The sequence below is a fragment of the Crassostrea angulata genome, chromosome 7 (genome assembly GCF_025612915.1).
Source record: "Crassostrea angulata isolate pt1a10 chromosome 7, ASM2561291v2, whole genome shotgun sequence".
NCBI lineage: Eukaryota > Metazoa > Mollusca > Bivalvia > Ostreida > Ostreidae > Magallana > Magallana angulata.
Window position 1 is genome coordinate 7643244 of NC_069117.1, and position 27555 is coordinate 7670798.

The 27555-nt window shown below is 34.1% G+C and overlaps 3 protein-coding genes across 4 annotated transcripts in view; 2 read left to right on the forward strand and 1 right to left on the reverse strand.

Annotated features, from left to right (window-relative positions):
• The first annotated feature begins 2056 nt into the window (after positions 1 to 2056).
• LOC128156314 (uncharacterized) lies at positions 2057 to 9453 on the forward strand. Of its 2 annotated transcripts, none has more exons than XM_052818409.1 (7): positions 2057 to 2159; positions 3427 to 3638; positions 4289 to 5376; positions 6907 to 7079; positions 7903 to 8055; positions 8504 to 8666; positions 8793 to 9453. In XM_052818409.1, exons 3-7 carry the CDS (start codon positions 4317 to 4319, stop codon positions 8984 to 8986), a joined length of 1743 nt encoding a protein of 580 aa, XP_052674369.1. In that variant the 5' UTR covers positions 2057 to 2159; positions 3427 to 3638; positions 4289 to 4316; the 3' UTR covers positions 8987 to 9453. The 2 variants fall into 2 exon arrangements, with proteins under 2 accessions (XP_052674369.1, XP_052674370.1); XM_052818410.1 differs by having other exon boundaries at positions 7915 to 8055.
• Positions 9454 to 15030: 5577 nt separating this feature from the next.
• LOC128156379 (uncharacterized) lies at positions 15031 to 16200 on the reverse strand. The gene has a single exon (XM_052818488.1). The coding sequence runs from the start codon at positions 16198 to 16200 to the stop codon at positions 15031 to 15033; it is 1170 nt and encodes a 389-aa protein (XP_052674448.1).
• A 6082-nt stretch (positions 16201 to 22282) lies between these two features.
• The window catches only part of LOC128193143 (uncharacterized), a 78763-nt gene continuing 73490 nt past the window's right edge, over positions 22283 to 27555 (forward strand). Inside the window, exon 1 of the mRNA XM_052866420.1 lies at positions 22283 to 22671. Coding sequence (XP_052722380.1) covers positions 22298 to 22671 — 374 coding nt within the window. The 5' untranslated portion in view covers positions 22283 to 22297. The remainder of the gene's footprint in view (positions 22672 to 27555) is intronic.

A 27555-nucleotide genomic window follows, 5' to 3' on the forward strand; every position in this document is an offset into this window, starting at 1 on the left:
TGCCGCGTTTTCCCCTTTCGATGCCGCATGTCGATGACACGATGACGATGACGCGATAAAGAAGTAACGGTGACGCGATAGAGCATCGCTATCGCACCATCGTGTTATCGCTATCGTATCATCGCGTCATTGCGCTATCGCACCATCGAATCATCGTCATCGCACTATCGCATCATCGTCATCGCACTATCGCACCATCGCGCTATCTACTCAAACGGCGATGATGCGATAGTGAACTGCATGGCCCTATCCGGATTCCATATATAGCCGAGTAGTCTTCTCTAAAAAGAAAAACGTTTGGTTTCTGTGCAATACTTCAAACTAAACTGAATTAAATCGATCGTTAAGAATGGAGGTGAAAAGTTTTCCAATACAGCTTTGAATAGAAATTTTTCTACAAATTTGTGGATTGTTTATTCAACTCTTGTTTTTTTTTTTATAAGAGCATGATATTTTCTTCCAACCAAATAAACCAGATTTAAAAAAAATTAAATTGATTTTTTTTCACATTAACTGCTGTGTTGCTTTATTGTTTTAATTTTTTATCCCATCTTCCTCACTGGCTTTATTTTTTTAGATTCTTCATCGCTTTCTTAATTTCATCTTTAGTTATAGAATTATTTAGACCGTGATAAAAATATTCACATTGTTAAGTAATGATTTCACAATCAACCATGTAATTTATTTCATCGCTTGTTTCGGGAGACTGGTTTACCGTAAGTATCTAAAATACTGATGTAGTTCATCGATATCTGTTGCCGATTGACCTTTGCAATTTTTACTTTTGTTATATTTTTTCCGCAATATTCTTTGGGGTTTTATTTTTAATATCTTTCGTATATTTTCTTGAATTGAATTGCTAGGGATTTCCTTGAAATGTAACTAGTTGTGGGAAATGTACAAACTTAAGTTAACTCAAGTTTAACAATTAACCCAAATTTATTTTAATAGCTTGCTCGAACTGTAAGTTCAAGTAATTTATTTTAATCCCGGACTATCTGCCGCTCGTTTGTAATGCTTTCCATTTTTAACCGGGTTTTCCAACGAAAAAATCCGGTTATTAAAATGGTGAAAATGGTGGGCGGACGGGCGGCTGCCAAAAGGGTACACTCATTGTACGGATAACTCCTCCTACAGTTTTCAAGATAGGAAGTTGTTCTTTTGCAGATCAATTGTACATATATCAGTAGTGTGCATATTGCTAGGATTTTGATTTCCGATAATTTATGAAAAAAATACCAGCTTTTGAACTTAGTAATTTTTTGGCAAAATATTGCATATAGGGTAGCCTCATTGTACGGATAACTCCTCCAACAGTTTTCAAGATAGGAAGTGTTCTTTTGCAGATCAATTGTACATATATCAGTAGTGTGCATATTGCTAGGATTCTGATTTCCGATAATTTATGAAAAAAATACCAGCTTGTGAACTTAGTCATATTTGGCAAAATATTGCATATAAGGTACTCCATTTCACTGAATACGGTAGGTAGTGTTTAATAATTCAGGGTTGATATGGATTATGGGTACAGTTCACATAAAAAAAAAACCGGTTTGCTCTCACATTGACAGCTTTTCACTTATTAAAAATTATTATTTAAAACGATTTGATTTAAATTAACCAAACAAAATTTTAGTGTAATATAAGGTATCTCCCCTCACGATATACGGCTGTGTAACATTACTTTCCAAGAAACTTGATAAGGAGTAGATTTTTGTCTAAGAATTTGATCAAACCGTGTTTCGGGCAATTATTGGGGCGCTAGGAAGGGTGCAAAGAAATGCAGAAATACCTGATATAGTGTAATGCATTAATATACACAATACAGTGGGACTACATGAGGGATTCATGGTGTTTGTAGAAATATGTGGAGAATGCAGAAAACAAACGACACTGATGATCGAACAGTCTACTCCTAAATACACACACAAATGACAGCTTTTTAATAGTTTATTTGCACTGTTCTAGACAAAACTTGAGATTGAAGTGCAGTAGGTGTTCAGAGCTTTGTTAAGAAGTTACAAGAAAAATCACTCGACAACTGATAATCAGGTGTGCAGTGATAGCCAAGGGCCGCTTGGGAAATTGAGAGACCCAAACTCAGAGATATGAAAGTAGGCCTGCGAAGACGTCGGAGAAATATATAGTTTCCGGTTAAGGTACATTTATATATATTTCATAACTATTTTAAAAAAATATTTCCAGCAGAATTCTGTTAAACTTCGTTAATAAAAATATCGTGTGCAAATATTTGAGATAAAATATCAAAAACATGAAAACATATAACACTCTGGTTAAATGTATACACGTGTGCACAATGCACATCCGTAAAAAGTTAGTTACCTCAGACGACTTTAAAGTAGAAATATTGACGAATGATTTATTAGCTATACCTCTAAAATCAAATAAAACATGTTTATTTTGAAGTGATGTTCTCTAAGTATTTTGTGCGTATATACACATACATTCTACCTACAAATTTGTCCTCAGTAAAACGCTAGCTGTGGTAAATAGCTACCTGTTTATTTAAAATAAATTTTGATAAAACAGACGATCTTCAAAAATTGAATATTTCTTATTTAAACTTTTATACATAATGCATAATTGTTGTAACTTTGTTGTTGTGTTAGAAAATGGTTTTATGTATTATGGTTTTCATTGCCATAAGGAACACAATTTGAACGATTATGCGCGAATGTTTTGGCTTGTCATCGAACCTTGATTTAGTGATTGGGAAGATTGTCTTTATATTTGCACTAGATTCAGAAATTTGCACCTTAATCCCTACCTTGACCTTGATTTTATATTTATCTGAATAGTATATATATATAAATTGTCGTTTATCTCTTACCGGTTATCTCGCTTATCCAAAAATCCTATTTCAAGGTAATTTGCATATGGTTATATCGTTGCTTTATTCGAAAAAATATTGTAATGTTCGAAGTACGAATGGAGAAGTTCCTTATTAAGGTTCAAGTAGCCTATGTTTTGTATGAACACGAAAAAATATCATTTACATTTTTGTTTTAAATCTATTGTAAAATTTGAAACAAAAACAATATAGAAAAATCGTCAGTCTCTTAATTTTTTACATTAACCGTGACATGTCTGCAATCATCTTGCAGTTGTGTAATACAAGAACATTATTTACTAACCGTTTCTTTGAACGAATAGGGTTCTAATATTTTTTCCATTGATGGGTTATTTTTATTTACAATTGATATATTTTCTAAAAAGAGCTCTGTAAAAAGTAGCATTTAACGGAAATATGTAGCTATGGATGACTTTCATTTATTATATTTAAATAATTGGTGTTGCGTATTATTTCGCCAATTGTAACCCGAAAAAGGATGTTCAAACTAAATAGGGGTATGTAGCAGTATACACACAATGTCATTGTTAACTAAGCACCATTTGTTTTTGCAGAATACCAGTTTGGTAATATCAAGTCATATAACATCATATTAGTTGAAAGATGACAGGAAACAAAAAAAGCAGAAGGAATCTGACAGCACAGAACAAAATAAATTCAAGAAAAGTCCAAAGACTTCAGCTTGTGAAAATAACCCTAAAGACTGTTATCCTCCAGACGGATTTCTGATTGATCAGAAGTTTGGTATCCAATTGGTAGTCTTACTGTATGTATTTCACATCTATCTATCTATCTATCTATCTATCTATCTATCTATCTATCTATCTATCTATCTATCTATCTATCTATCATGACTATGTCTCTTTATTTTAAATCTAAACTAAAGTAAAGCTTGTTTTAAAGCAACGAGTTTGTCTTCGGTTACAACTGTAAGTCAGACAGGACCGACTTCATGCCATGCATGATATGTATACATGTTCTAGCGATTCATACGAAATATGTCAGTCCTTCATAGGAAAAAGGCATTCGCTCATGCTAGAAAACTTTTGACTTTAAAGGGAAATGGTCAAAAAATAAAAACTCAATTGTTTTCTTTCAATGCTTATCAAATCGGTTTATGATATTAAGCCAACATTCAAAATTCGAGTTATGTGCGAGATACAGAGCTCTAAATGATTTGTACAGTTTTATCTTTTTCGAGAGCCACAATGTCGACCAAAAGCAAACGCACACAGCAAACAAGACAAGTTTAAGACGTTTTTGATAAATAAAATCGATCGTTTAACTGCATCTGACAGTGTACTGACCTCGGACTGTCCAGTGCATGGGGGCCGCGTAGCATCTAATCGACTTGTGTGAGGATAGCATGAATCCCTGCAGAACCCTAGGATTTACATCTTATCATTTGTTTTTCAGAATATCAGTTCCGATAGTAAATATTTTAATGAAAAGCGATAACGTGGAAAAATATATTGAAACTGTTGAAAGGAAAGTTGATTCTACACAAGAGAAATTCATCGAATTAGATAAAAAGTTTACAGTGGCAGAAAACAAATTGCCAAAGCTGGAAAAACTGCTCCACGAAGATCATTTCACAAGACTGTTAGATAAGGAATGGGAGAAGAGGAAAGTATTATTGACAAACGAATTAGAAAAGAAATACGCTATTTTAAATGATACTGTGGATAATACACTTAAAACAGTGAATGAAAGGGTACATCGTTTCTCCAACGAAACTAAAATATTAAGGAAGGAGACAGAAAGATTGGATGTAAGTTCTTCAAAACTTAACAGAAAGATGAAATCTAATGAAAAGAAAATTATTGAAATCAAGAGACAATTATATTCTAACTCCAAAAAAGTTAATGACCAAATAAAACACTTGGAGAATAATAACCAAGAACTTAAACTGATGTCCAAGAGGGTTAAAAGTACAGAAGAGAGACTAGATGGAGTAGATGGGGTGTTAAATGTTACCAACGAGAGACTAGATGGAGTAGATGGTATGTTAAATGTTACCAACGAGAGACTAGATGGAGTAGATGGTATGTTAAATGCTACCAACGAGAGACTAGATGGAGTAGATGGTATGTTAAATGTTACCAACGAGAGACTAGATGGAGTAGATGGTATGTTAAATGTTACCAACGAGAGACTAGATGGAGTAGATGGGGTGTTAAATGTTACCAACGAGAGACTAGATGGAGTAGATGGGGTGTTAAATGTTACCAACGAGAGACTAGATGGAGTAGATGGGGTGTTAAATGTTACCAACGAGAGACTAGATGGAGTAGATGGGGTGTTAAATGTTACCAACGAGAGACTTGATGGAGTAGATGGTATGTTAAATGCTAACAACGAGAGACTAGATGGAGTACATGGTATGTTAAATTTTACCAACGAGAGACTAGATGGAGTAGATGGGGTGTTAAATGTTACCAACGAGAGACTAGATGGAGTAGACAGGCTGTTCAATGTTATTAACGCTGATCTTTACGACATTAGTAAGTTTTGATTCAACAAATAAAATATATGCTTTTACTTATTTGTTTTCACAGTTTGAGCTATTTTAAACAATTGATATCCACTTTATTTCACCGGTATGCGAGATTAAATTGACAAAAGGTTACCGGGAACACATGTTTTTGACTCTTAAACGAATGTGTTCATTGCTGGGGTCCTGTTTTTAAAGGTAGGCTATAATTTGGGTGTTTTTATAATTTCTTGTAAATTCCTCCATTTATACTCTTCGTTTGGTTGGGTTATATTTATTTTTCCATCAATAAAGTTTTTTTGAATTATAAAAATTATGATGTAATTTGAATTTATATACTATTCGGTTTGTTGTTTTTTTTTTGTTTTTTTTTAATAAAGAAACGAAATTCCCTCTGTGCTGCTTTTCCCTTGTAACTTTTGAAGATTTTTTATCGAGGTCGAGCCTAATTAACTATCTTTAAAGAATATTTTGATGATACTTCTTAAATAAGGAATTTACCTATACATCGAAGATTTTAAGATAAAAGAAAACCTCCATGCGTTTTTCATTTTAACTACGATGGAGGTGTCAAAAGTGTCAAGTTTTTTCGTGTTTTTTTTTTCAAATTTCAAATATTAAAAAAAAATATTTTTAATAAATAATAACAAAGTTTATTTATTTAAAAATAATTTCCAATACATGCTTTACTTAATGTTGTATCAACAGATTGTCTATATAAAATATCTGCAGTCTTTTCATTGCCAATATTTTTAAACCGTCATTCATTATTTTCTTAATACATGTATTTCTTTAAAACAATCTTGTTCCCATACCTTTATTTTATATGCTAATCTAGTAAACTTTTCTGCTTTTTTTCTTACACATATTAATTTAAACATAAGAAGGCTATGTGGCGTTTTGACAATTATAATTCAGCTGCATACTTCAGTGTGATTGATGGTGTCTTTATCTCACGCACAATTTTTAATATGCGTTACACTTATTACCTATACACCTTTTTGTTGAACCAATACATGTTAAGACACTTTAAGCGCCGAGTATTTTTTGTGATAAATTTTCAATTTCAGTCAAGTAACTGAAGTATCTATCAAGAGCAAAAATAAGAAATCATGTTAATAGATAAGTTTAGTCCATTGTTTAAATGCTGAAAACTGTTCATTAATTGTTCCTTCTTTTATATTCTGCTGATATTAAAGCAATATGAGCTGCAATTTTCATGTTGAAATTTTGTTTACGAAAATGTTTTTTCTAGTTAAAAGACGAAAATTAATTCATGGCTTTTAAATTTCTTATTTTGGTGGGAAAAGGCGTTAAGAGGTCCTAATTGGAACAACATTGAATTATTGTCGTCCTGTACAAACATTGATTTGCTATATATTCCTTAGTAGAGAAATATCGTTCTTTTTTCAAAAATCATTTATTTGTTTTCACATTTTTTATCATAAAAGTTCAAGTTAGATGCAGACTTATTATACCAGCAGGTTTTTGCACTAAAATAAAATAATGAAGAATACAGCTCATATTGCTTTAAAATTAGGTTTATACATTGTTGTGTTGCTATTTGCGGTGGGATTTGCTGTTTTCCTTGCTGCCTATGAAAAATTGGTATCCAAGCAGCATCGGACTGTTGATAGTACAGCGCCTGCAGAAGTGATGAATGGCTACACGTTGGAGTCTGGACCAAACAAAAGATTAAAGAAAAAAGATCAGGTATAAAAATTGTATTTTATACATGCACATCAACAGCGTATCGCAGAATAGCGGCATCACAATTCTAGTTTAAGCAAATATATTTTCAAAGTGTTGCAACACTTTTTAAGAAGCAGCTTATGTTTTCAATTCATATTTTCCAATTCAAACAGAAATATAAAGTCTATAGTATCAGTATAAAATAAAAGATAACAGCTTTTTAGCAAGCTTAGTTGCTATTAAAATTAAGCAAAACTTCATTGATCATTACTTTTTTTTAACAAAACAACATTAGACTACTTCATATATTTTTTTAAATTTGAATTTTTTTAATTTTGAAAATGATCTATTGTTTTGAGGAAAAATCCAGATTTTTTATATTTTGAAATCTTATCTTCTTCGTTTGGGATATTGATTAACTCGAAATTTTCTAAGCTCATTGTCAAACGAATAATACACTAACGAACTGCTGAAATGTTGTATTAAGAAGCAAGAGTTAAACTGATAAGCCCACAACAGCTCTAATCCAACTTTACTTACACGTTTTCAAAGAAAAAAGGTACATTAAATGTAAAAACAAATAGGGATAAGGGGAATTTATCATATCATATTTGTTATCATATTTTTTGATAAGTTTCGATTTTTGATATAAGGATTTTTACTGCTAACAATTTAACAAAAGAAAGATATAAAAAAAAACCACAAATCAATAGAAGGAATGTGTATTGTGTTGATAAAATGCAGAGTGCTTAATTATTATATAAATAAAATAAAGGTTTTCAGAAAATAAAATTTAGGAAGTATATTGGCTTTCCTATACTTGTATTTTTCTGGCATTTATCAGTCGATTATACAGTGTTCCAGTGATCTTATTGAGAAACTATCACGAAAAAACAAGGAAAAAGGAGTTGGTATTATCAGTTTTAATTCGTCAACTCAAGAAAATCACCAGAGGTCTTTTGAAGCAATTGATATATCCTCATCTTTGCCAGTTCAAGTAAGAGTAGTGAATAAATTGCATTTGTTATTTTTTTTTTAAAGTTTGCATTTACTGATTTAGTGAAAGCAATATGAGCTGTATTTTTTAGAATTTTATTTAGGTTAAAAAACCTGTTTGAATGATACGTCTGCATGTAACTTAAACTTTTATGATAAGTAAGATTTGAAAAAATCATTAATTTTTGTCAGAAGAAAGAATTCTCTTCTAAGGTATATATAGCAAATCAATTTTTGTACAGGATGACAATAATTCAATTTTGCTTCAATTAGGCTTCTTAACTGCTTTTCCCACAAAAATAAAGCTAACAGAGATTTAAAAGCCATTTGATATTTTTTTGTAATTTAAGCAGAAAATGACATTTTCATAAAAAAAAATTAACTCGAAAATTTCAGCCCATATTGATTTGATTTTAGAATTTTAATTTGGAATTTAATGCATTTTACAGGCCTATGTAATTTTGAAATTAGATGACCTAATGCTCGTGCAACCTTACACAAAAATTGTTATTTTTGTTGACTATAATGAAAGAAACATTATTCTGGAATCCCCCGAGACTGAAATTGGAGATATCAGGAGACGAACCACCGAAGTTTTACTCGAAATAGGGTGTAAGTATATAGATAAAAAGAACTAAGAACAGTTGTTATAATTGGACGTTATCAATATTTTGTTTTCTTTATCTCTATTATCAATTTATTTTGGGTGCAAAACAAAACTTGCTTATTTCGTTTAAGGTGATGTCTTCTTGGTCTACTACAGAGATAAAAATTCTAAATCTTTGCCAAGAGAAAACCTTTACAACACCAGTCTATATTCCATTGAAAAGCAGACAGTACTCTCCAGATTAAGAAGCAGAGGCAGAGTGTTCACTGTTTATGATACTTTTCATCCTCAGCAAGTTCAAATGTTGAAAAACTGCCTAAAATGACAATAATCTTCATATTTATATTGTAATTTTTTTTAAAATTCAAAATAGAGTAAAAATCAAAATTTTTCTTGATTTACATTCACATATCTTTTATCTTTCATTTCAAGGGCCAGCGATTTTTTGTTGTAATGTTTTCAAAATTTGTGATTTTTTAAATGAATTTAACAGATTAAAACAAAGTAATTATTGTGCAAATTTTTGATGTTATTTTCCATGATAAAGCAACACTTAGGAAATGATATTTTTGGCTTAACTTTAGATCACTAATTGTATTTCATCTGTGGATGTTGATTTAACAACAATAATACGGATGTCTGCGGATGTTGTATGTAAAGACACTTTGTTTCCATCTTTGATAGCTGTATACATTTGTAATTATCTTCTTATCTACTAATGACCTCTCAATAGACTAATAACAGCGGAAAATGTTATATGATATAATTTACCGACAGGCATTAAATATGATTAATGACAAAATAATTGTTTATTGTTGCGGTTTTTTTATTTACATGTATGATTCATTCATCGCGATTCTGCTTCTGCTGATTTATTAGGGCCCCGCTCTGTTGGCGCCCTACGGAGTGGGTCCCTAGGTGTAAGGTTCGGGTCATAACAGAATTATATATAAAATTCTAGTCCTGAAAAATATCTCCTCTCCCCTTCATCCAAACTGGCTCATACTTCACTCATAGAGTGTCTTTGGTCAAAGGATGTGCAGTGACCTTGATCAAAGTTTTTAAGTCAACAGTCAAGGTCATATCTGACCAAGCAAAAATCCTTTTTTTCAGAGCATGTTTAATTCCAATTAGCCTTATTTGACTCATGATTCACATAAACAGAATTTGTGAGTAAAGAGTGAGTAGAGATATTGAACCAATTTTTAAGGTCAAATGTGAAGGTCATAGCAGATTTATATGAAAATATCTTGTCCGGAGCATTTATTCTTTCCTTTTGCTCCAATCAGCCTCATACATTACCCACATGGTGCATTTGATCAAATAATATACAGTAACTTTGAATGATGTTTTTAGGTCAAATGTCAAGGTCATATCAGATCTCACAAAAATCCTTTTTAAGTATATATATATATATATATATATATATATATATATATATATATATATATATATATATATATATATATATATATATATACACACACACACTCTCCGGATAGCCTTATTTGGCTAATACTTGACTCAAACAGAGCTTTTTTGTTAATGGCGTGCAGTGACTGAACGAAAGCAATGTGATGTTCATAGCAGATTTCTTTATAATCTGTGTCAGACCGTAGTTTTTTCCCCCTATGTGCTCAATCTTGCTTAGAATGATCAAAAATGTTTGTATGCAAGGGGTCATGAGTTTGAATTTAATCTATTTAAATCTATGCAAGCTGGACAATTTTTAAGTTTTAGGTCAAGGTCAAAGCAAACTTTTTGCAATTCTTTTTATCCTATTGTCCATTATGTAAACTGGACCTTTTAAGATTGTCACAATCTCAATGTTGTCTAGTTATTTATAGTATTTTATTAATTGACCTGTTGATAATTTGTTAGACACTGAATTAAATATTAGATATCATGGATCGTATTTTATAGTCCAAGTTAGATGCAGAATGGGTTTTATTTTCTCGTAAATGAGAATTAACAAAATTTCTTCATACTGTTTTCATTTGATCTTTTATTTCACAACAGTTTTATGAACTATATTTAAATAAATGTCACCTAGATACTGCCATTAGAGAGTGATATCTACACTAAGGCGTTCATCCCAAAATTATAACTAACTGTACCATACACATATCCAAAAAATTGAACAATTCCTAGTCGATAATTTACTCAGATTGAAGCATGATCATTTACCAATGAGGCATATGCCCATCTTGCCGTTACTCACTAGCCTAGTCTTAAAGTTTAGATTTTAGGACATTGTTCTGCAAAAAATAATCAAAGTACTGAAGAACTGACGGGAGTTGATTTTGTCGATGTTTGTTTATCTTAAATTCAATGATATGTTATTTTGCATGACAAGTACATGTAGTTTCTAATTTGTATTTGAATTACGCACATTTTTATAATAATATGAATTTTTGGACTTTTTCGACAAGAATGTCGAGAAACCCCCATATGAATCATGGTAAATATAATATTTAGAGTAAAATTAAATCAATCAAACTATGTATCAGTAATACAAAATATTTCTCGAAAATTGTATGGATCCAAGCAATTTTGAACACTAGTCTCGTTCAACCAAACGCTCGGCTGACACCGCAAATCTCCGACAAGCATTTACGGAGACAGCCGAGCGTCGAGTTGAACGAGACTATATTGAACTCTGGCGTAGGAATACATACGACTACAAAAAATATTCAAATTGTTCGTACCATTTAAAATCTGACTATTTTCAAGGTATTTATGAATACGATTCCTTGAAAAACAATGCTTTAGCATACATTACATCGAATTCATCAATCGTTTTCAAGAACTAAGTCTTGTCAGCAGCAATGGTTTGTGCTGAGGTCCAAACACCGTTTCACTTTCGGTTTGTCTGCGTGACTGCATAGGAGAGTTGATTAAAATCAACTCCCAAAAATAAATTAACGAACATTCTTTTATAGTTGCTGTAAATATGTTCTTGTATGAACTATGAGCAGTTGGTAGGATTTTATTGCTATAGAAAAGGAAACAAAGACGTTTTCATGCAACGGCTTGCTTTTACCGAATATTTCTTAGGTGAAGCTTATCTATACTTTGATCCTTATCATATTAAACGCTTATACAATTTAAATAACTACCATGATTCACCCTCTGTCTGATTCTTAGTAAAGCATTTAATGAGCAAAAAGGGAGTACACGTATACTATCGGATTCCCTCCTCGTTTTCAGTGCATTGATTTGGGGGTTGTGTCGTTACAACAAATTAATTTCAAGATTTAGAAATCTAAGATGGCTTATATATATTTTCAAAAATACTGGCAAGTTGCATCTTTTCCTTTAAGAAAGAAAAAAATGCAATGTACGTCACTGTGTTCCATCCTGTACAATCACAATAGAGAAGTAACTGAAATTCGCTTCATGGTTACCTAATCAAATCCTTGCATTCATTAATTTACGGTGCGTCTTTTTACCCTAATGAACCCCAATGATACCCCAATGAACCCCAATGATACCCCATTAATTCATCTTTTATTTCCTCCATTATGGAGATTAGAATTATACAAACAACGAGTAAATTACAATCGACGAATCAAAATTATACAATGAAGATACGTATGCACATATAATTAATGAGGAGGATAAATTACATGTAGGGTTGAGATTATTTACATATATTTTGAATGTAAGAAACTTTTAATTGAATTGGTGGGAGCTGTGAGTTGAGCTACCCCAGGAGTCTGTTATAAACCGCGCAAGAAGTCACAATATGTCTTGAGTTCAATTTCCTAAACTCTATTTCCTCCGTTTGAGAAAGAACTGTCAGTGTTTGTTTTCCTAGGAGTATAAAGGAAAAGGTCATCCTCCGGTAGTCCGCTGAGTTCTGCTTCCAGGTGTACGGTAAAAATACATCCATAACAAAGTATCCTCACAACACACAAACTATCGGAGTCTGTAGGGGTTTGGAAGATAAACTAACAGTTTATGAACTTTATATGTAGTTATTATACCTCTAGTTATTTTCAATATACTTATATAAGAGTAATTCTATAAATTTCGCTGATTCCCTTAGAATCGCCGTAAACAGACTCCCTGCAATACAGACTGATTCCCTGTAAAAAGGTGCGACATTTTTATCAATTAATTCATCCCTATTCGGAACACTTTGTAATGTCTTTTTACCAAAGGAAAAGTTCCGAAGTATTCCGAATAAAATCATTAATATTCATAACCATATTATTCAATTCAAGATGCAACGTTCTTTTTAATTGGCTATACGTATTCATCTTTTTCGTATTGTACAACTTGCGTACATCACAGTACATCGCGCGTGCAATTTATTTATATCTATTTTGACGTTTTAATCTGTTGGATACACGAAAAATTATATTTGAACTTTTCCTGATTGATTGTTTGTATTGGTATTATGCTGTCTCAGTCCCAGACTGGTGTTGCAGCCAATTACAAATAACCTCGAAACCACTGTAGTTCATAATAAACTTTTAATAGTAATGGCTTCACAAAAGATAAATAACTGAAAAATGAATAAACAAACAATAAATTCCAACTTAACCCGAATTTTCTCTGATAATTTATGATACCCGGCAAACAACACACATTTAAAGCAAATCTAAATATTTCATTGCATAACAATAGAGTCAAACAAACACTTACATCGCTGTGGCACCTCACTGGTGTTCAAAACAAACAAAAAACACAGCCCTCACTCGCACATGCCATGGTCATGCTGAGTTGCAGAGTCCCTGACGTAATAAACAAAACCGTCCGGGTTGGAATACGGATTTCCGAAAAAGCGTGACAGCACACTCCCCGCCTGACTAAATTAGTCACTATCCATTTTCGGTGAGTAAAGGGGGACCACCTCAGCAACTGGTTTTAAATATGCAACTTGGCGTCCTCGTCGGATGACCTTTACTCTTATTTTCCGAACCTTTGCATCTTCACTTAAGATTGCCTTTTCTACTAAACCAGTTGGCCAATCGGATCTCTTCATATCGTTTTCTTTTACCAGTACAACATCGCCTTTATGAAGATTCTCTTTCTGTGTCTTCCACTTCCTTCTGGCTTGAAGACTCTGTAAAAACTCATCTTTCCATCTCTTCCAAAACCTTTCTGCCAACACTTGCACATGCTTCCAGCTCGCCCTGAACATGTCCCGAATGTCTAGGTTTTGAAGAGGTGGTATATCATTTCCTTCTTTCTGTGTTAATAATACATTCGGAGAAAGAATAGTTGGAACTAATGGGCGAGAATTGATAATCATACAAACTTCTGCCATAAAGGTTGTCAATACTTCATGCGTCAACTCCTTTCCAGAAATTTCAAGTAGCAGAGCGTCAACGATCTTTCTAGCAACACCTATCATGCGCTCCCAGACGCCTCCAAAATGCGATGAATGAGGTGGATTAAAAATCCATGTGCTGCCTTCGCTCAGAAGGAACTTCTGAATAGTGGGATCTTCTACATTCACAGCATCTATCTTTGTATCTGTTGATCCAACAAAATTGGTTCCTCTGTCAGATCTATACTCCAGTACTTTTCCTCGAATGGAAACGAATCTACGCACGGCGTTTATGAAAGAGGAAGTTGACATCTGTTCCACCACTTCGATATGTACTGCACGGACTGTGAGGCATGTGAACAGGATAGCCCACCTTTTACTGTTCGCATGTCCACCGCGTGTTCTTCTAGTGACAACATTCCAATGGCCAAATGTATCGACTCCTACATAGGTAAAAGGTGGTACCGGCTTTAGAGGACAAGCAGGAAGATCAGCCATGATTTGTGTCTGCAGTTTTCCTCTAAGTTTTGCGCAAGTGACACAGTGATGTAAAATAGAGGATACCAATCTTTTGGCACCTATTATCCAGTACCCGGCATTGCGCAATGCTCCTGCAGTAATGTGTCGACCTTAATGATGTAGCGTTTCGTGGTGATGTCTAACCAGCAAGACTGCAATGTGTGAACTCTTAGGAACAATGATTGGATTTTGCGTGTTTCTTCCAAACTTTGATCTCTTCAGCCTTCCTCCTACTCTAAGTACTCCTTCTTCATCAATGTAAGGATTAAGTGATGACAACATACTGTCATTGGGTATTGCGTTGCCACTTGTCAAACTTCTGATCTCTTTCTCAAAGAAACTCTTCTGGGCTATCTTTAGAATTAGCTGTTCTGTAGCTCTGAATTCCTTCACAGTTGTAGGACTAATATGAAATGTCTTCTTCACTGCCGCTTCTCTAAGCCGAGTCACACCATGCACAAGCCTTTCCCAAGATGAAAACTTGGAGAACTTTTTCTCCCAGGCTAGGGAAAGAACCAGCTGTTTCTATTATTTTCATCGTCGTAATCATAGGTCTGACTTCCGCGTCTTCATCTGGATTTACCATTTGATCTATCTGCTAGATTCTTTGCTTGAACTCCTCTTGTTCCCACATCTGCTGGGTTTTGCTCCGAGGGAATGTAGTTCCATTGAGCTGGCTGTGAAACACGCAATTTCCTTTCTACCCTGTTACTTACATATGTGTAAAACCTTCTTGTCCTGTTGCTTAAATATCCTAAGACAACCTTGCTATCAGAGTAGAAGTATGTAGCGTCAACTGGACTGTCTAACTGCCTTGTTACAGCGGTAGCAATTTCAGATGCTAAAACAGCGGAACAAAGTTCTAATCTAGGTACGGTATGCCCATGTCTGGGTGAGAGTTGGGATTTACCAAATACAAAACCAAACTCATATTCGTCATCTGTCCTGAAAACCTTCAGATATACCACTGCTACCACGCCTTGCTCTGACGCATCTGAGTATACATGGAGCTCTGTCCTAATGGCCTCATTGAACGGAATAGAAGTGAACATCCTTGGAAACAGATCACTTGCACTATTCTTCCATTCTCTCCATCGTCTCTCAATTTCTACAGGTAAGGGTTCATCCCAGTCACAAGACAATTCCATCAGCTCTCTAAAAATCATGCGACGCAGGAGAATAAATGGAGCAACAAACCCAAGAGGGTCAAAAATGCTGTGGAGAGTAGACAAGACACCTCTTTTAGTAAATGGCTTCTCTTCAAACTTCACTTGAAATGCAAATGAATCCGTTTGCAAGCTCCATTGTAGTCCTAAACTTCTTTGAAGTGGAACATCATCCATGACACTTAAGTCCATATTTTCCAGATCTGATTCTCTCTCCTCTGGTGGGAATGCATTGACAACATCCTTGTTGTTGGAAGCGACCTTATGAAGGCGCAAATTTCCACCAGTCAATAGAGCAGCTTGTGTCTTTTTCATTATTTCAAAAGCTTTCTCTGGTGTTGTTGTCGAAAGCAGACCATCGTCTACATAAAAGTTCCTGTTAACGAAGTTCACTACCTCCTCACTTGCTGTAGGATCTACATTGACTGCCTTTCTCAGACCATATGTGGCAATTGCTGGAGATGGTGAATTTCCAAAAACATGTTTACACATTCTGTATTCCACAAGTTCTCTGTCTGGGTCATTATCACGATGCCATAAAAACCTCAAGTAATTCCTATCCTCTTCTGCCATAATAAATCCAAAAAACATCTGCTCAAAGTCTGCAACTACACCAATCGCATCTTTCCGAAAACGAAGTAGCACTCCTACAAGGCTATTCGTTAATTCAGGTCCACAAAGCAAGACATCATTCAACGAGGCATTCTCAAACTTTGCTGATGAATCAAAGACAACCCTTAACTTTGACTTTGGGTGATACACCCGAATATTGGCAAATACCAGCATTCCTCATTGGGCTGCAAGGGTGGCGCCAATTCTGCATGCTTCTCTAATATTCCTTGCATGTAGATATGAAAGTGTTCTTGTTTGCAAGGATTCTTTGCCAGAGTTTTGTTCAAAATCCTAGCTCGTTTCAATGCCATTACCCGGTTATCTGGTAATCTCTTGGCGTTCAAAATGGCAGTGGAGACACCCAGCTTCCTTCCTCATTCCGTTTACAGTGTATTTCCATAATCCTTAAGAACTCTCTATCCTCTATTGATAAACCCGGTTTATCATCATCAGCTGTGCGTTCGAACAGTAAGGTACCAAAGTCATTTGGTTTGCTGGAGCCCAGTCCGTAACCTTCACTGTATGTAAAACTGCTTGTGCAAGGAGGCATAATAGAAGTTCTTCCCGCCTTAACCATGTGTGTCTTCTTAACACAAATATCATCTGGAACATGGACTTTATCTAAACAAGCTTCTCCAATCAGGGCCCAGCCTAACGGAAGCTTCTGAGCATAGGGTGAGCTCTTTCCAACTCTTTGATCTATGACATGATGTGCTTCCACCAGATCACGTCCCAGCAGTAGTAATATAGGTGCATCATTCAAAGGTGGAATCTCGGACGCAATATCTGCTAGGTGAGGGTAGTGAAGCGCAATTTCTGGGGTTCCTATTTCATCTCGATTACAAGGTATGCTGTCGCATTCAGTGACAACAGGTAATTTCAGTGTTTGTGTTGAATCCCATGATTCAATGACTAGTCCTGTCTACCGCATGTTGGTACAGTGTCGGAACATGAAGAAATTGTGTAACATTTTGGTTCAGAGTAAATTCTCAACATGTCAAAGAACTCACTGCGAGCAATGGACCTGTTACTCTGATCGTCAACAAGTGCATACATCAAAATGGCATTCTCCTTTTCTCCTTGTCTGCACACTCGTACAAGCAACATTTTGGCACATTATTTACCAAAAAATTGTTTCCCGCAAATTTGTAAACAACAGGCTGAAACTGATGAAACACTATTTGTTGTTATACTGTCAATGACACGTTGCTCCCCGCCATGCTCTTTGTGTGGGTGATCAGATTTGACATCAGTGGGGTGAAGTGCCCTACAGTGTTCAGTATTATCACAAATGTCACATCTTAAATTCACTTTACAGTCCCTAGCCATGTGTTTTGAATTACAGCACCGGAAACAAATTCCTTCTTCCTTTTACAATCTTTTACGGTCTGCTAGCTTCTTGGATCTAAACACACGGCAATCCTGTAGTGAATGAGGTGTCTTACTGTTCAAGTGAATCAAACAAACCTGAGAGAGTTCCTTGCCCTGCTTTGACACAAATTCAGTCTTGTTTGTTCTCACTGGCACACGCTCTCTGTTACTGCTACCACTAAAGGGAATAGAAGTCACATGTTCTTCACTCTTTGGCTTGGACTGGACATCATACTGGAATCTTGGGTCATTGCGAATACGACTTTGTTTGTTTTCCTTTATTGTTAGTCGAGGAAATTGTTCCAGTTTGGTTTTCAAGGCTAATTCCACAAGCTCGGGTGAATCATATCGTTCTTCTAATCTCTCCCATATACGTTTCAAGGCTCTATCTGGGTATGCAGCATTTGCGGCTCTTATACTTAAAGCAAACTTAGTAGATTCCGGTCCAAGGTACTTTGCTAGTAAATCGACTTCTTCAAATGGCGTTACTCCAAGTTCTTCTGCAATACTTTTGAAACTTGTTTTCCATGTTAAAAAAACTTCAGGCCGATCAGTAAATTTAGTGAACCTTGAAATAGTAATTCTTTCTTCAATAGGAACTTGGTGAGGTCCCTAACAACATTGTCACCACCAGTCTGTTTCACTTCAAAGGGAGCTGCATTTGGGTTCAATGAGCTTTTATGTGTATCTTGGTATACTGGGGGTGGTCTAATGTCTCTTATTTCTGGTCTTTTGACACTGGTTTCCTCATCTTCAGGACAGCTTTCATATACATACTTTGCCGTCAGTTGACTCCTGTCGACTGGTTCCTGCAGCAGTGATGGCTCTGGGGAGACATGCCTACTTCCCATTTCTGTTTCCTCAAGTGCTCTGACTTCTGCTGCGGCAATTGCAAATTTTTGCTCTTGTTCTAGCTGTAGCATTTCTGCATCTAGCTCTTCTTTCTGTCGAGTCTGTTCTGCCTTATGTTTTGCTTCCTTTTCCTCCAAGGATGCCTTCTGTTTTCTCAGCATCAGCTCTCTTGCTTCGTACTGTAGACGGGCTCGTTGTGCTTCAACTTCCATCTTCTTTTTTGCTAAGAAACTGCCAATTGTAGAAGGCTCTCCAACCTCTGATCTAGTGAGTAGACCTGAACGACTTGAACCTCTCTGTGATAGTCGTTCAGTTGCTTCTATTCTTGCCTCTCTAATACTTCTTCTTAACTCCTTCATAATGTCTCTACATTTGATTTGTAGAACTTCTTGTACTCTTAATTCTGAAATACTGTCCTCTGTGTTTGTCCTATCAAGGAAAGCTAAGAAGTCCTCAGATTCATGTGCATGTTTCGTTTTCAATTCTTGAAGCTCTTTATCCAATGTTCTCAGAGATTTAAAATCTAATTGTGTTTTATATTCATCAAGTTTCACAGCCATATCTTCAATATCAGACCAAATTGTATCACATTTATTGAGATATTTCTTAACTGTTTCTTCATATAACACTTGACCCTTCTCTGTCTTTCTCTTTACTCTACCCCTACTTTCAAGTTCATCATGTTCATCTCGTTCAACACTGACTTCTTTTTCTGCATCAGCCATTTTGTTTCAATGTTGCACACACTATATATACACTGTACACATGATATTCAAGATATATGTTGATATATATATATATATATAATGCAATCTTAAAAAGCAAATATATACACCAAAAAATATGTTTCAAAATGCTGCGTAGAATAGCAAAGATTAGATGCTGCACACAATAGCAAAAAATAGGTGTGCCACATGACAGTGAACACAAACCCGACAATCTCTAAATACACGGACTACACGTGAAAATATATACCAAGTGTTACTGTTACTCGTAGAAGAAAAAACTCTAAACCATGCAAGCACACTAAATGGCAAATGCGTACACAATGAATATCAACCCTTATTATAAATATAGATGATAACTGATAATTCCCTGTTCAATGTTCAACAGTTCATGTGTAATAAAACTATCACTATAAGTTCACATGTTATATATGTGTATGTACAAATTAACACTCAAATGCACCGGTAAATTCAGGCACTGCAAGTTAATATTCACATACAAACACTAGTCAATAGTTCATGTTTTTACACCACGGAATGTATCACGGAATGCACAACGGAATGTTCTACGGAAAGTGTCCAACACTATAGACGGAAAGGACTGCACGCCCCCAGGTGGGCAGGTAGGTATGGTCAGCATGCCATCGTCCAAAGGTGTAGTAAGGGTAGGCCCAGCCTCAGCGAGAAGGATCCAATCCAACGAACCATTGTAGTTCATCATAAACTTTTAATAGTAATGGCTTCACAAAAGATAAATAACTGAAAAATGAATAAACAAACAATAAATACCAACTTAACCCGAATTTTCTCTGATAATTTATGATACCCGGCAAACAACACACATTTAAAGCAAATCTAAATATTTCATTGCATAACAATAGAGTCAAACAAACACTTACATCGCTGTGGCACCTCACTGGTGTTCAAAACAAACAAAAAACACAGCCCTCACTCACACATGCCATGGCCATGCTGAGTTCCAGAGTCCCTGACGTAAAAAACAAAACCGTCCGGGTTGGAATACGGATTTCCGAAAAAGCGTGACAGCACAGGTATAATAAAACATTTAAGGTATACCTTTGAGAGAGTCCCTTAATGGTATACTTTATTTGTATACTATCATCTAGACTAAAGGTTACTTCTTTACAGGACTATCTTCGTTCGGTAACTCTTGGATTTTAAGATCATATACTAGTAAGTATCAGATGCAATATTACGCATAGTCACTGATTTTCCTTTACCTTTAACAGTTTGGCTGATGCTTTGATGTCCTATTAACAGAAAAAGTAAGTAAGATGATTGGAAGCTAACAAAGGACATACACTAATTGTCAACATTTTGAAGAAATATAAGGCTAATTCTTTATGGTTTTGACTATTACAATATATGCATTGTGATCGAGGTAGAATCTTCTTTCACTTCAAAAATGTGAACTTCAAAGCTTTTGAACTAGTGCATGCAATTTTGTGCTTGTAGACAAAACATAATCTTTTTATTTATGTGATATATAAAGAAAACGATTTTCTAATTAAAAAACAAATCTAGGGTGGAGATTTGGTTTTTCCAAAAGATTGCTATAGGGTTTTATGGCAAAGAAGTGAACGGATTTTTTTCTTTGCATGTAAGATTTTTGTTTGACCAATGACATATATAGTGTCAGTTGTTACAGCTTGTTTGGATACAAACTTTTTGAGATATTCTCTACTATTTTTACCATTTTTTAAAATTATGTTAACATTTCCCTGTATTTTTAGTTGGCGCCAGATTTTACAATTGAAAAAAGATAGCCTACTGGACTGTTTTTTTTTTAAAGTAGCCTCTCAAAATTATTAATTGAATTAAGTATAACACCACCAACCAGTAAAACAAGTACAAAAATTGTGATAGGTTTATTTTTCTTAAGACTTGCTCCCTATTAAGGCTGTAAAAAGATTTATTTTTATGCTTTGAAAATAACTTGACTTTTAAAAGTCGGACTCGAATACCGTTTAATACCTCAATAGATAAAATAGACTGATTACCACTGACGTCACCGGAAATGTCATTGGACACATAATCTAGTCGGATGACTTATTTTGAAGGTTTGTTTTGCAGACTTGGTGTGATAAATATATGAACATTTTTTATGAAACATTTAAGTAAACTCTCATCAATCTACTTTGAATATAAAATTGCCCATAGAAATGAAAGTCATTCTGTTCAAACTTTTAAAAATCTCTGGAAAGTAAAAATGATTCAGTGACAAAAAAATATCAGTATAAATATCTGCGTTTTAAAAATTAAAATCCTTTATGTGATTGTCTATCATCACATGCTTTTACATGCATTCTGATAATGTTTTGTAATTCGATTGGTAAGTATAATCCAATTTGTGGAAAAGAAAAAAAATCCCATGACAATAAGTATTAGGACATGAGTCAAGAAATACAGATAACTCATAAAGTTTTATCGTCAAATTTACTGACAACGTAATCGATGAAAGACCAAAGTCTACATGATTGCACATTGCTGAACGTTAAGTAAATATATCGTCCGGGGATAACAAAAATCAAACATTTAATTTAGATCATTTTATCACAGAAGTGGAATTTGTCGTTAAACCGCATAATAAACGTTAATATAATACATAGTTCAATGGAGAAAAGATATTTCATTGAGCTTGAATTATAAAAAGACATCAATGGAAAATACTTTATGTTTTCTTTTGACTTGGTTTATAACTTGGATACGATAACTTTTAAGAATAACTTCTGGCTGCAATAAACGAGGTCTTGTTGATTGTATATTATCTTTTTGTAATTAATAAGCTGCATCGATATTAACATGAAATTCTTGAAGATAAGGTCAACTTTTGTTTGTTAAAATTATGTCAATAAAGGAAAACCATAATTATCCTTTACATTTTCAATGCCATATTTACCTTTAAAACTTTACATAGTCTAATAATAATTCAATCAGGAAGATTAATTTTGTTGCAGAAAAACATGCATAGACGTTTAAAACGGACAGAAGCAAAATCACGATTGCATGAAGAGGTGTTCAAAATCAATAAAGATGATTCATCAAAACCAAAAACTTTAAGAAACAAATCAACAAGTTCAAAATCTTACATGGCAGGATACAACTCTATTGAAATATCATCAGATTGCGTTTCGAATGATTTCTTTAGTAAAATAATACAGGAATCTTCCCAACAGCCTGATAAAAAGCCAAGAGGGACAATAGATGAGAAAATAACATCAGTTTGTTTTTCAAGTGATGTTCAGGATTTTGAAACGCAAAACACATCCGAAAACCTGGAATGTTTGATAGGAACTTTTAAGGACGGTTTAGCATCTTCAATTCATGAAGATGATACTGGCGACCAATGCAAAACAAGACCAACAATAGCAGCAACTAACGCATCCATAGGAAACCCTACAACAAAGAAAGTATCATCCCATGAACTCTTCATTACAGTAACAATCTTGCTACTTGTTCAATTGTAAGTATTTAACTTGATTTACCGTCTGTTTGCTATCTCATTAATTGTTAAACGTTGAAGATGTTTTTGATTTCGTAAAGAAAATAATTGTCTCTTTTAAATAATTTAATTCAAAGTCTGGAACTAGTTTTTCTGTCCTTTATTTGTCATAGTCAATACTGTCTTCGTCGTTATTCATTTGAATCTATATTTTATAGGTTTCTGTGAACCTGTTTCAATCAATTAATTACAAAATAAAGAGCCTACATGTGCTTAAAAAAGTATCATGAGAATATAAAAATGATATATGATTTTTATAAAATATCTTCTCACAGCACTGTTTGGCCATAATATATAAATACCAATTGCAACCGATTTGAACGTTTATAAAACGAAGCATCTTTAATTACAAAACAGTCATCTTTAGTTATAATATTATCGTATAAATTTGATATTAAACCCAACCGAGTAACTGCCACTTTGTATGACAGTGTGGTCACATGAATGGACTACCCTATGTGATGTATGGTGAAGAATCTGCAGACAGAAGGTCATTAAAAATTTCAACGCAAAACCATACCCTTTTAGTACGAAAGCCCATTAAGCTCATTTTCGTAGGTAAAAAAAATATTTTTTTCGCGAATAAACGCGAAACTTTCGCAAATAAACGCGAAACGTTCACGAATAAACGCGAAACTTTCGCTATTAAACGCGAAACTTTCGCGAATAAACGCGTAACTTTCGCGATATAACGCGTAACTCTCGCGAATAAACGCGAAACTTTCGCGAAAGAACGCGAAACTTTCGCGAATAAATGCGTTACTTTCGCAAACAAACGCGAACCTTAGCGATATAACGCGAAACTTTCGCGATATAACGCGTTATTTTCGCGATTAAACGCGAAACTTTCGTGATTAAACGCGAAACTTTCGCGATTAAACGCTAAACTTAAATATAAATATTGTTGTTTCATAGAAGAACACATATTAAGAATATTTACTGAAAACAGAACTATTAACTTAAATAAAACAAAATAACATCATATAAAGATGTATATGAATTAGATTTAACCTTATACAAATTAACATTAATTCAAACGTTGGAAAGCTTTAAAATCTAAGTACTGATTTTCAAAGGGGGCGCTGTATTATTGAAAATGAAGCAGCAACATATTTTAATTATTACAATTTTTATTCGAATTAAACGTTTTATTAAGTATCATTTTAGAATTTAAAGGATATCATTGTTTAAAACATTATAATATATGTTATATCGCTGCGACATAACTTAACGTCTAGTTTAATATCAGAAAGATAAGTCAAGCTGTGAATTGAAATTTTCAAGCTTTTGTTCAAATCTAGATGACGTAAATTCGTCCTCCAAATTTATCACATCTGTCATTTGAAAATTAATACTAAGATTTTAAAGGTTTCCGACGGTTGAATTTATATCAATTTTATAAGAAAATGATCATCAATGAATGCCTGTTCGAACACAGGGTCGGCGAACAACTGGAAATCGTAATTTGATGCCCAAACTTATTATCTACTTTAAAAATGTTATAAAGTTTTATTAGATTTATTGATATCTATATGCATAAAAGATAATTTTGTCTTCATAAATCAACGTAATACGGATATTATAATAATAATGAATAATAAATATTTTATGATATAAAACTTAAAATGTGTTTGTTTTCAATCGTCTTTCTTCATAAGGGTTCTGTATAAAATGACAATATTTATATAATGGTTTCGCGTTATATCGCGAAAGTTTCGCGTTTATTCGCGAAAGGTACGCGTTTATTCGCTAAAGTTTCGCGTTTATTCGCGAAACTAACGCGTGATATCGCGAAAGTTTCTCGTTTATTCGCCAAAGTTACGCGTTTATTCGCGAAACTAACGTGTTATATCGCGAAAGTTACGCGTTTATTCGCGAATGTTTGGCGTTTATTCGCGATAGTGTCGCGTTTATTCGCGAAAGTTACGCGTTATATCACGAAAGTTTCGTGTTTATTCGCGAAAAAAATATTTTTTTTACCTACGAAAATGAGCTCAATGGGCTTTATTTTTAAAAATTAAATAATAATTAACTTGTATTTATCTAGTAAATTCTATAACGTACTATTGATTTGTATAGAATACATCTTAGATTAGAAGCATCATGAACGAAATGAGCTCCTGTTAATTTTTGTACCTTTGCTTGATATTTTACTCATTTATTAATTCATTATATAGATTTTACCAATGCAGCAGCATGCGCATTATAATAGATTAAACATTTCCTCAATTTATATTCAAAAGATGATAATGATATGTTTATTGTATGCCCTTGTAAAAAGCGGCTTCCATTAAACTTGCGCATACAAAACATACAAGAAAAAAATTAATTAACACTCTTAAAAATAATTACATGCTTGACCAAATAAAGTATAATAAATAGGATTTAATGGGATAATTGTTTAAAGATTAAGTCTCGTTTAATAATTGAAATATATTTTTCCAATGTTAAAGATATTGATCCGCCTTTCTCTACACGTAATTTGCGCCAAAATGTACAGCGTTACGTCACATCGACAAGTGCATCGCAATGAGCCATTAAAAAAAAAAGGTTCAGGCAGCGGTAGTTTTCAAGCGTTAAATGCTCTGTTTTATCTCACACGTGTGGTGTATATTACCCGTGTGATAAACCTTTGCTATATCACACGGCTGATGCTATATCAAATACTTCCGGTCGGAACTACTTTTGACAGCCCCTCGCTTCAACGCTTCAGTGACCTATTTTCGTAGATTTGCAAGTACTTTCAACATAACTATATCAACTACAAAAAGTGATATAAAATGGATTTGTCAAAGACTTCAATTACTTACAAATTTGAAGGAAAACACATAACTGCGTAGCATAGGCGTCGGAACCCGGGCTATTGGGGAGGGAGGGGGGGGGGGGCTGAGCCCTTCCACCCCCCCCCCCGCCAACTCTTTTCACAAAGTTATACATAACTGTAACCAAAATACCTTTTTTCTTGTTTGTCAAGATTTTTGATAAGTTTAGCCCCATTCAAACTTTCAATTTGCTTTGTGTAGTTTATAAAACTGCAAATTACGTTAACTATCAACGAGTTCATCCTGACGACGCGATGGAAACAGAGCGTACTGGTTGTGCAAATTGTGTTTATATACAAGACCTTACCGAAATAATGTTTCAGAAGACCTTGATTCCACCACCAGTAAGCATCCTTATTCACTATTTTCAATCCCTAATCATTAGGCTGGTGTTTGTGTTATAAAACATCAACAACTGTTTCTTGTTCGAGTCAATTCAAACTAACGAGCATTCGCAACTTTGTGTACGTCAACAAACTTGATTATTCAAGTCTTCTAATCGGAATTTCCATTTAATCAAGTGAATAAGCTCTAAGAAAAATTATTTAGAGCTAAAAAAGCATTTCAAGGTTTATTTCAGTGATACTTTACATTAAAACATTTAGATGTATCTCAGAAATGACGTACTAAATTGTATTGCGCAAGGTCACAATAACCGGATAACACAACGTTGCATCATCGTTTTTAATCTTTGAAAAAAAATCAATTCGGGTCATATAAGGGACTGTCTCAAAAGCTTCATAATATAAATCAAATTGTATGAGATAAATAGAACATCTATAATTGTGTGATTTTATATTTGCTTTATCCAACTCGTTGAAATGGTTATATTCACTCGGCAAGCCTCGCGAATATATACACCATTTCAACTCGTTGGATAAAGCAAATATAAAATCACACAACATAGATATCCTCTATATATAACCAAAATTACTACGCAGTACGGAAGCTTCGCGAAAGTGCAAAGCAATCGAGAGAGAGAGAGAGAGAGAGAGAGAGAGAGAGAGATAACGTCCGATGTACAAAATACCTCCCTCACCATCATGCAATACATGTATATTGTTGAATTGTAGTCTGAAGCAGAGATGCTTATACAGGGTATATTTAATAGTGGCAAAGCATGGCTTACATTGTATTACTGATAAGTCGTGCAATGATAGTTAATGTTGCAAGATACCAAGAGACATGTTGAGCAACAGATTCATGGTCGAAAAATACGCGCGATAACAACCGCGATTCATCTTACGACCTTTGAAATTCGTGTATCACTCTTGCGAGTACACAAAACGTTGTAAAACGTGCGTTCGTTGCAATGCGATGATTTGGGTCGCATTCGGTCGCGTCTGAATAGTGTGCATTTCTCCTATTTTGAGAAGACTTGATGAGAGCACTAAAATGCATTCAACGAATGCGAGAGCTCTTGCAACGTATGAGAGAGCTCGCGCGAATCTAAAAAATTCCGGTTGCAAAGTGTTGTAAAGTGCTTGTGCGCCAATTGTGAAAGGGGCTTTACTGCCAGTTGTCGTCACTACAGTTACACTCCTGCATTTTTATAAAATATAATTTAATAAAGGTGGCTAATTTTTAAATTATATATGTAACCTTATCATTAAAGGAAAATGGTCACGATTTTGGTCAAACATTTTTACATGTATTTTTTACACTGCTTGGTAATGCACTTTTAACGATTAACCAACGTTTGAGAATCAGTTGTAGAGTTAAAAACACGATAAACGCTCCTTGTCATGGTTCGTGCCCCCGTCCTTTTTTTGTTCTTTTTTTTTTTTTTTTTTTTTTTTTACATCTGTACAATATACCTGTAAAAGGTCTTTTTTAGCTGATTTATTTCTCTTTTGATTCATTTTAAGCCTGAATATGTAGTTTGCACATTTCTGTTACGTCAAAAACTTGAATTTTCACTTCAACATTCAAAACGCAAAACTACACAGGAAGCAATCTTTGTTTTATACGAAAAATAACTCTGAGCTCTGTTACTCACTTAAAACACGACGACTGACCGTCA

Excerpts from the sequence above, each read along its gene's own strand:
- LOC128156314 (XM_052818409.1), top strand. The coding sequence starts at position 4,317 with ATGAAAAGCGATAACGTGGAAAAATATATTGAAACTGTTGAAAGGAAA. Across the intron at positions 5,377-6,906 it reads CGCTGATCTTTACGACATTA|GTTTATACATTGTTGTGTTG; the intron begins GTAAGTTTTGAT and ends CTTTAAAATTAG. Across the intron at positions 8,056-8,503 it reads CCTCATCTTTGCCAGTTCAA|GCCTATGTAATTTTGAAATT; the intron begins GTAAGAGTAGTG and ends TGCATTTTACAG.
- LOC128156379 (XM_052818488.1), bottom strand. The coding sequence starts at position 16,200 with ATGGCAGAAGAGGATAGGAATTACTTGAGGTTTTTATGGCATCGTGAT.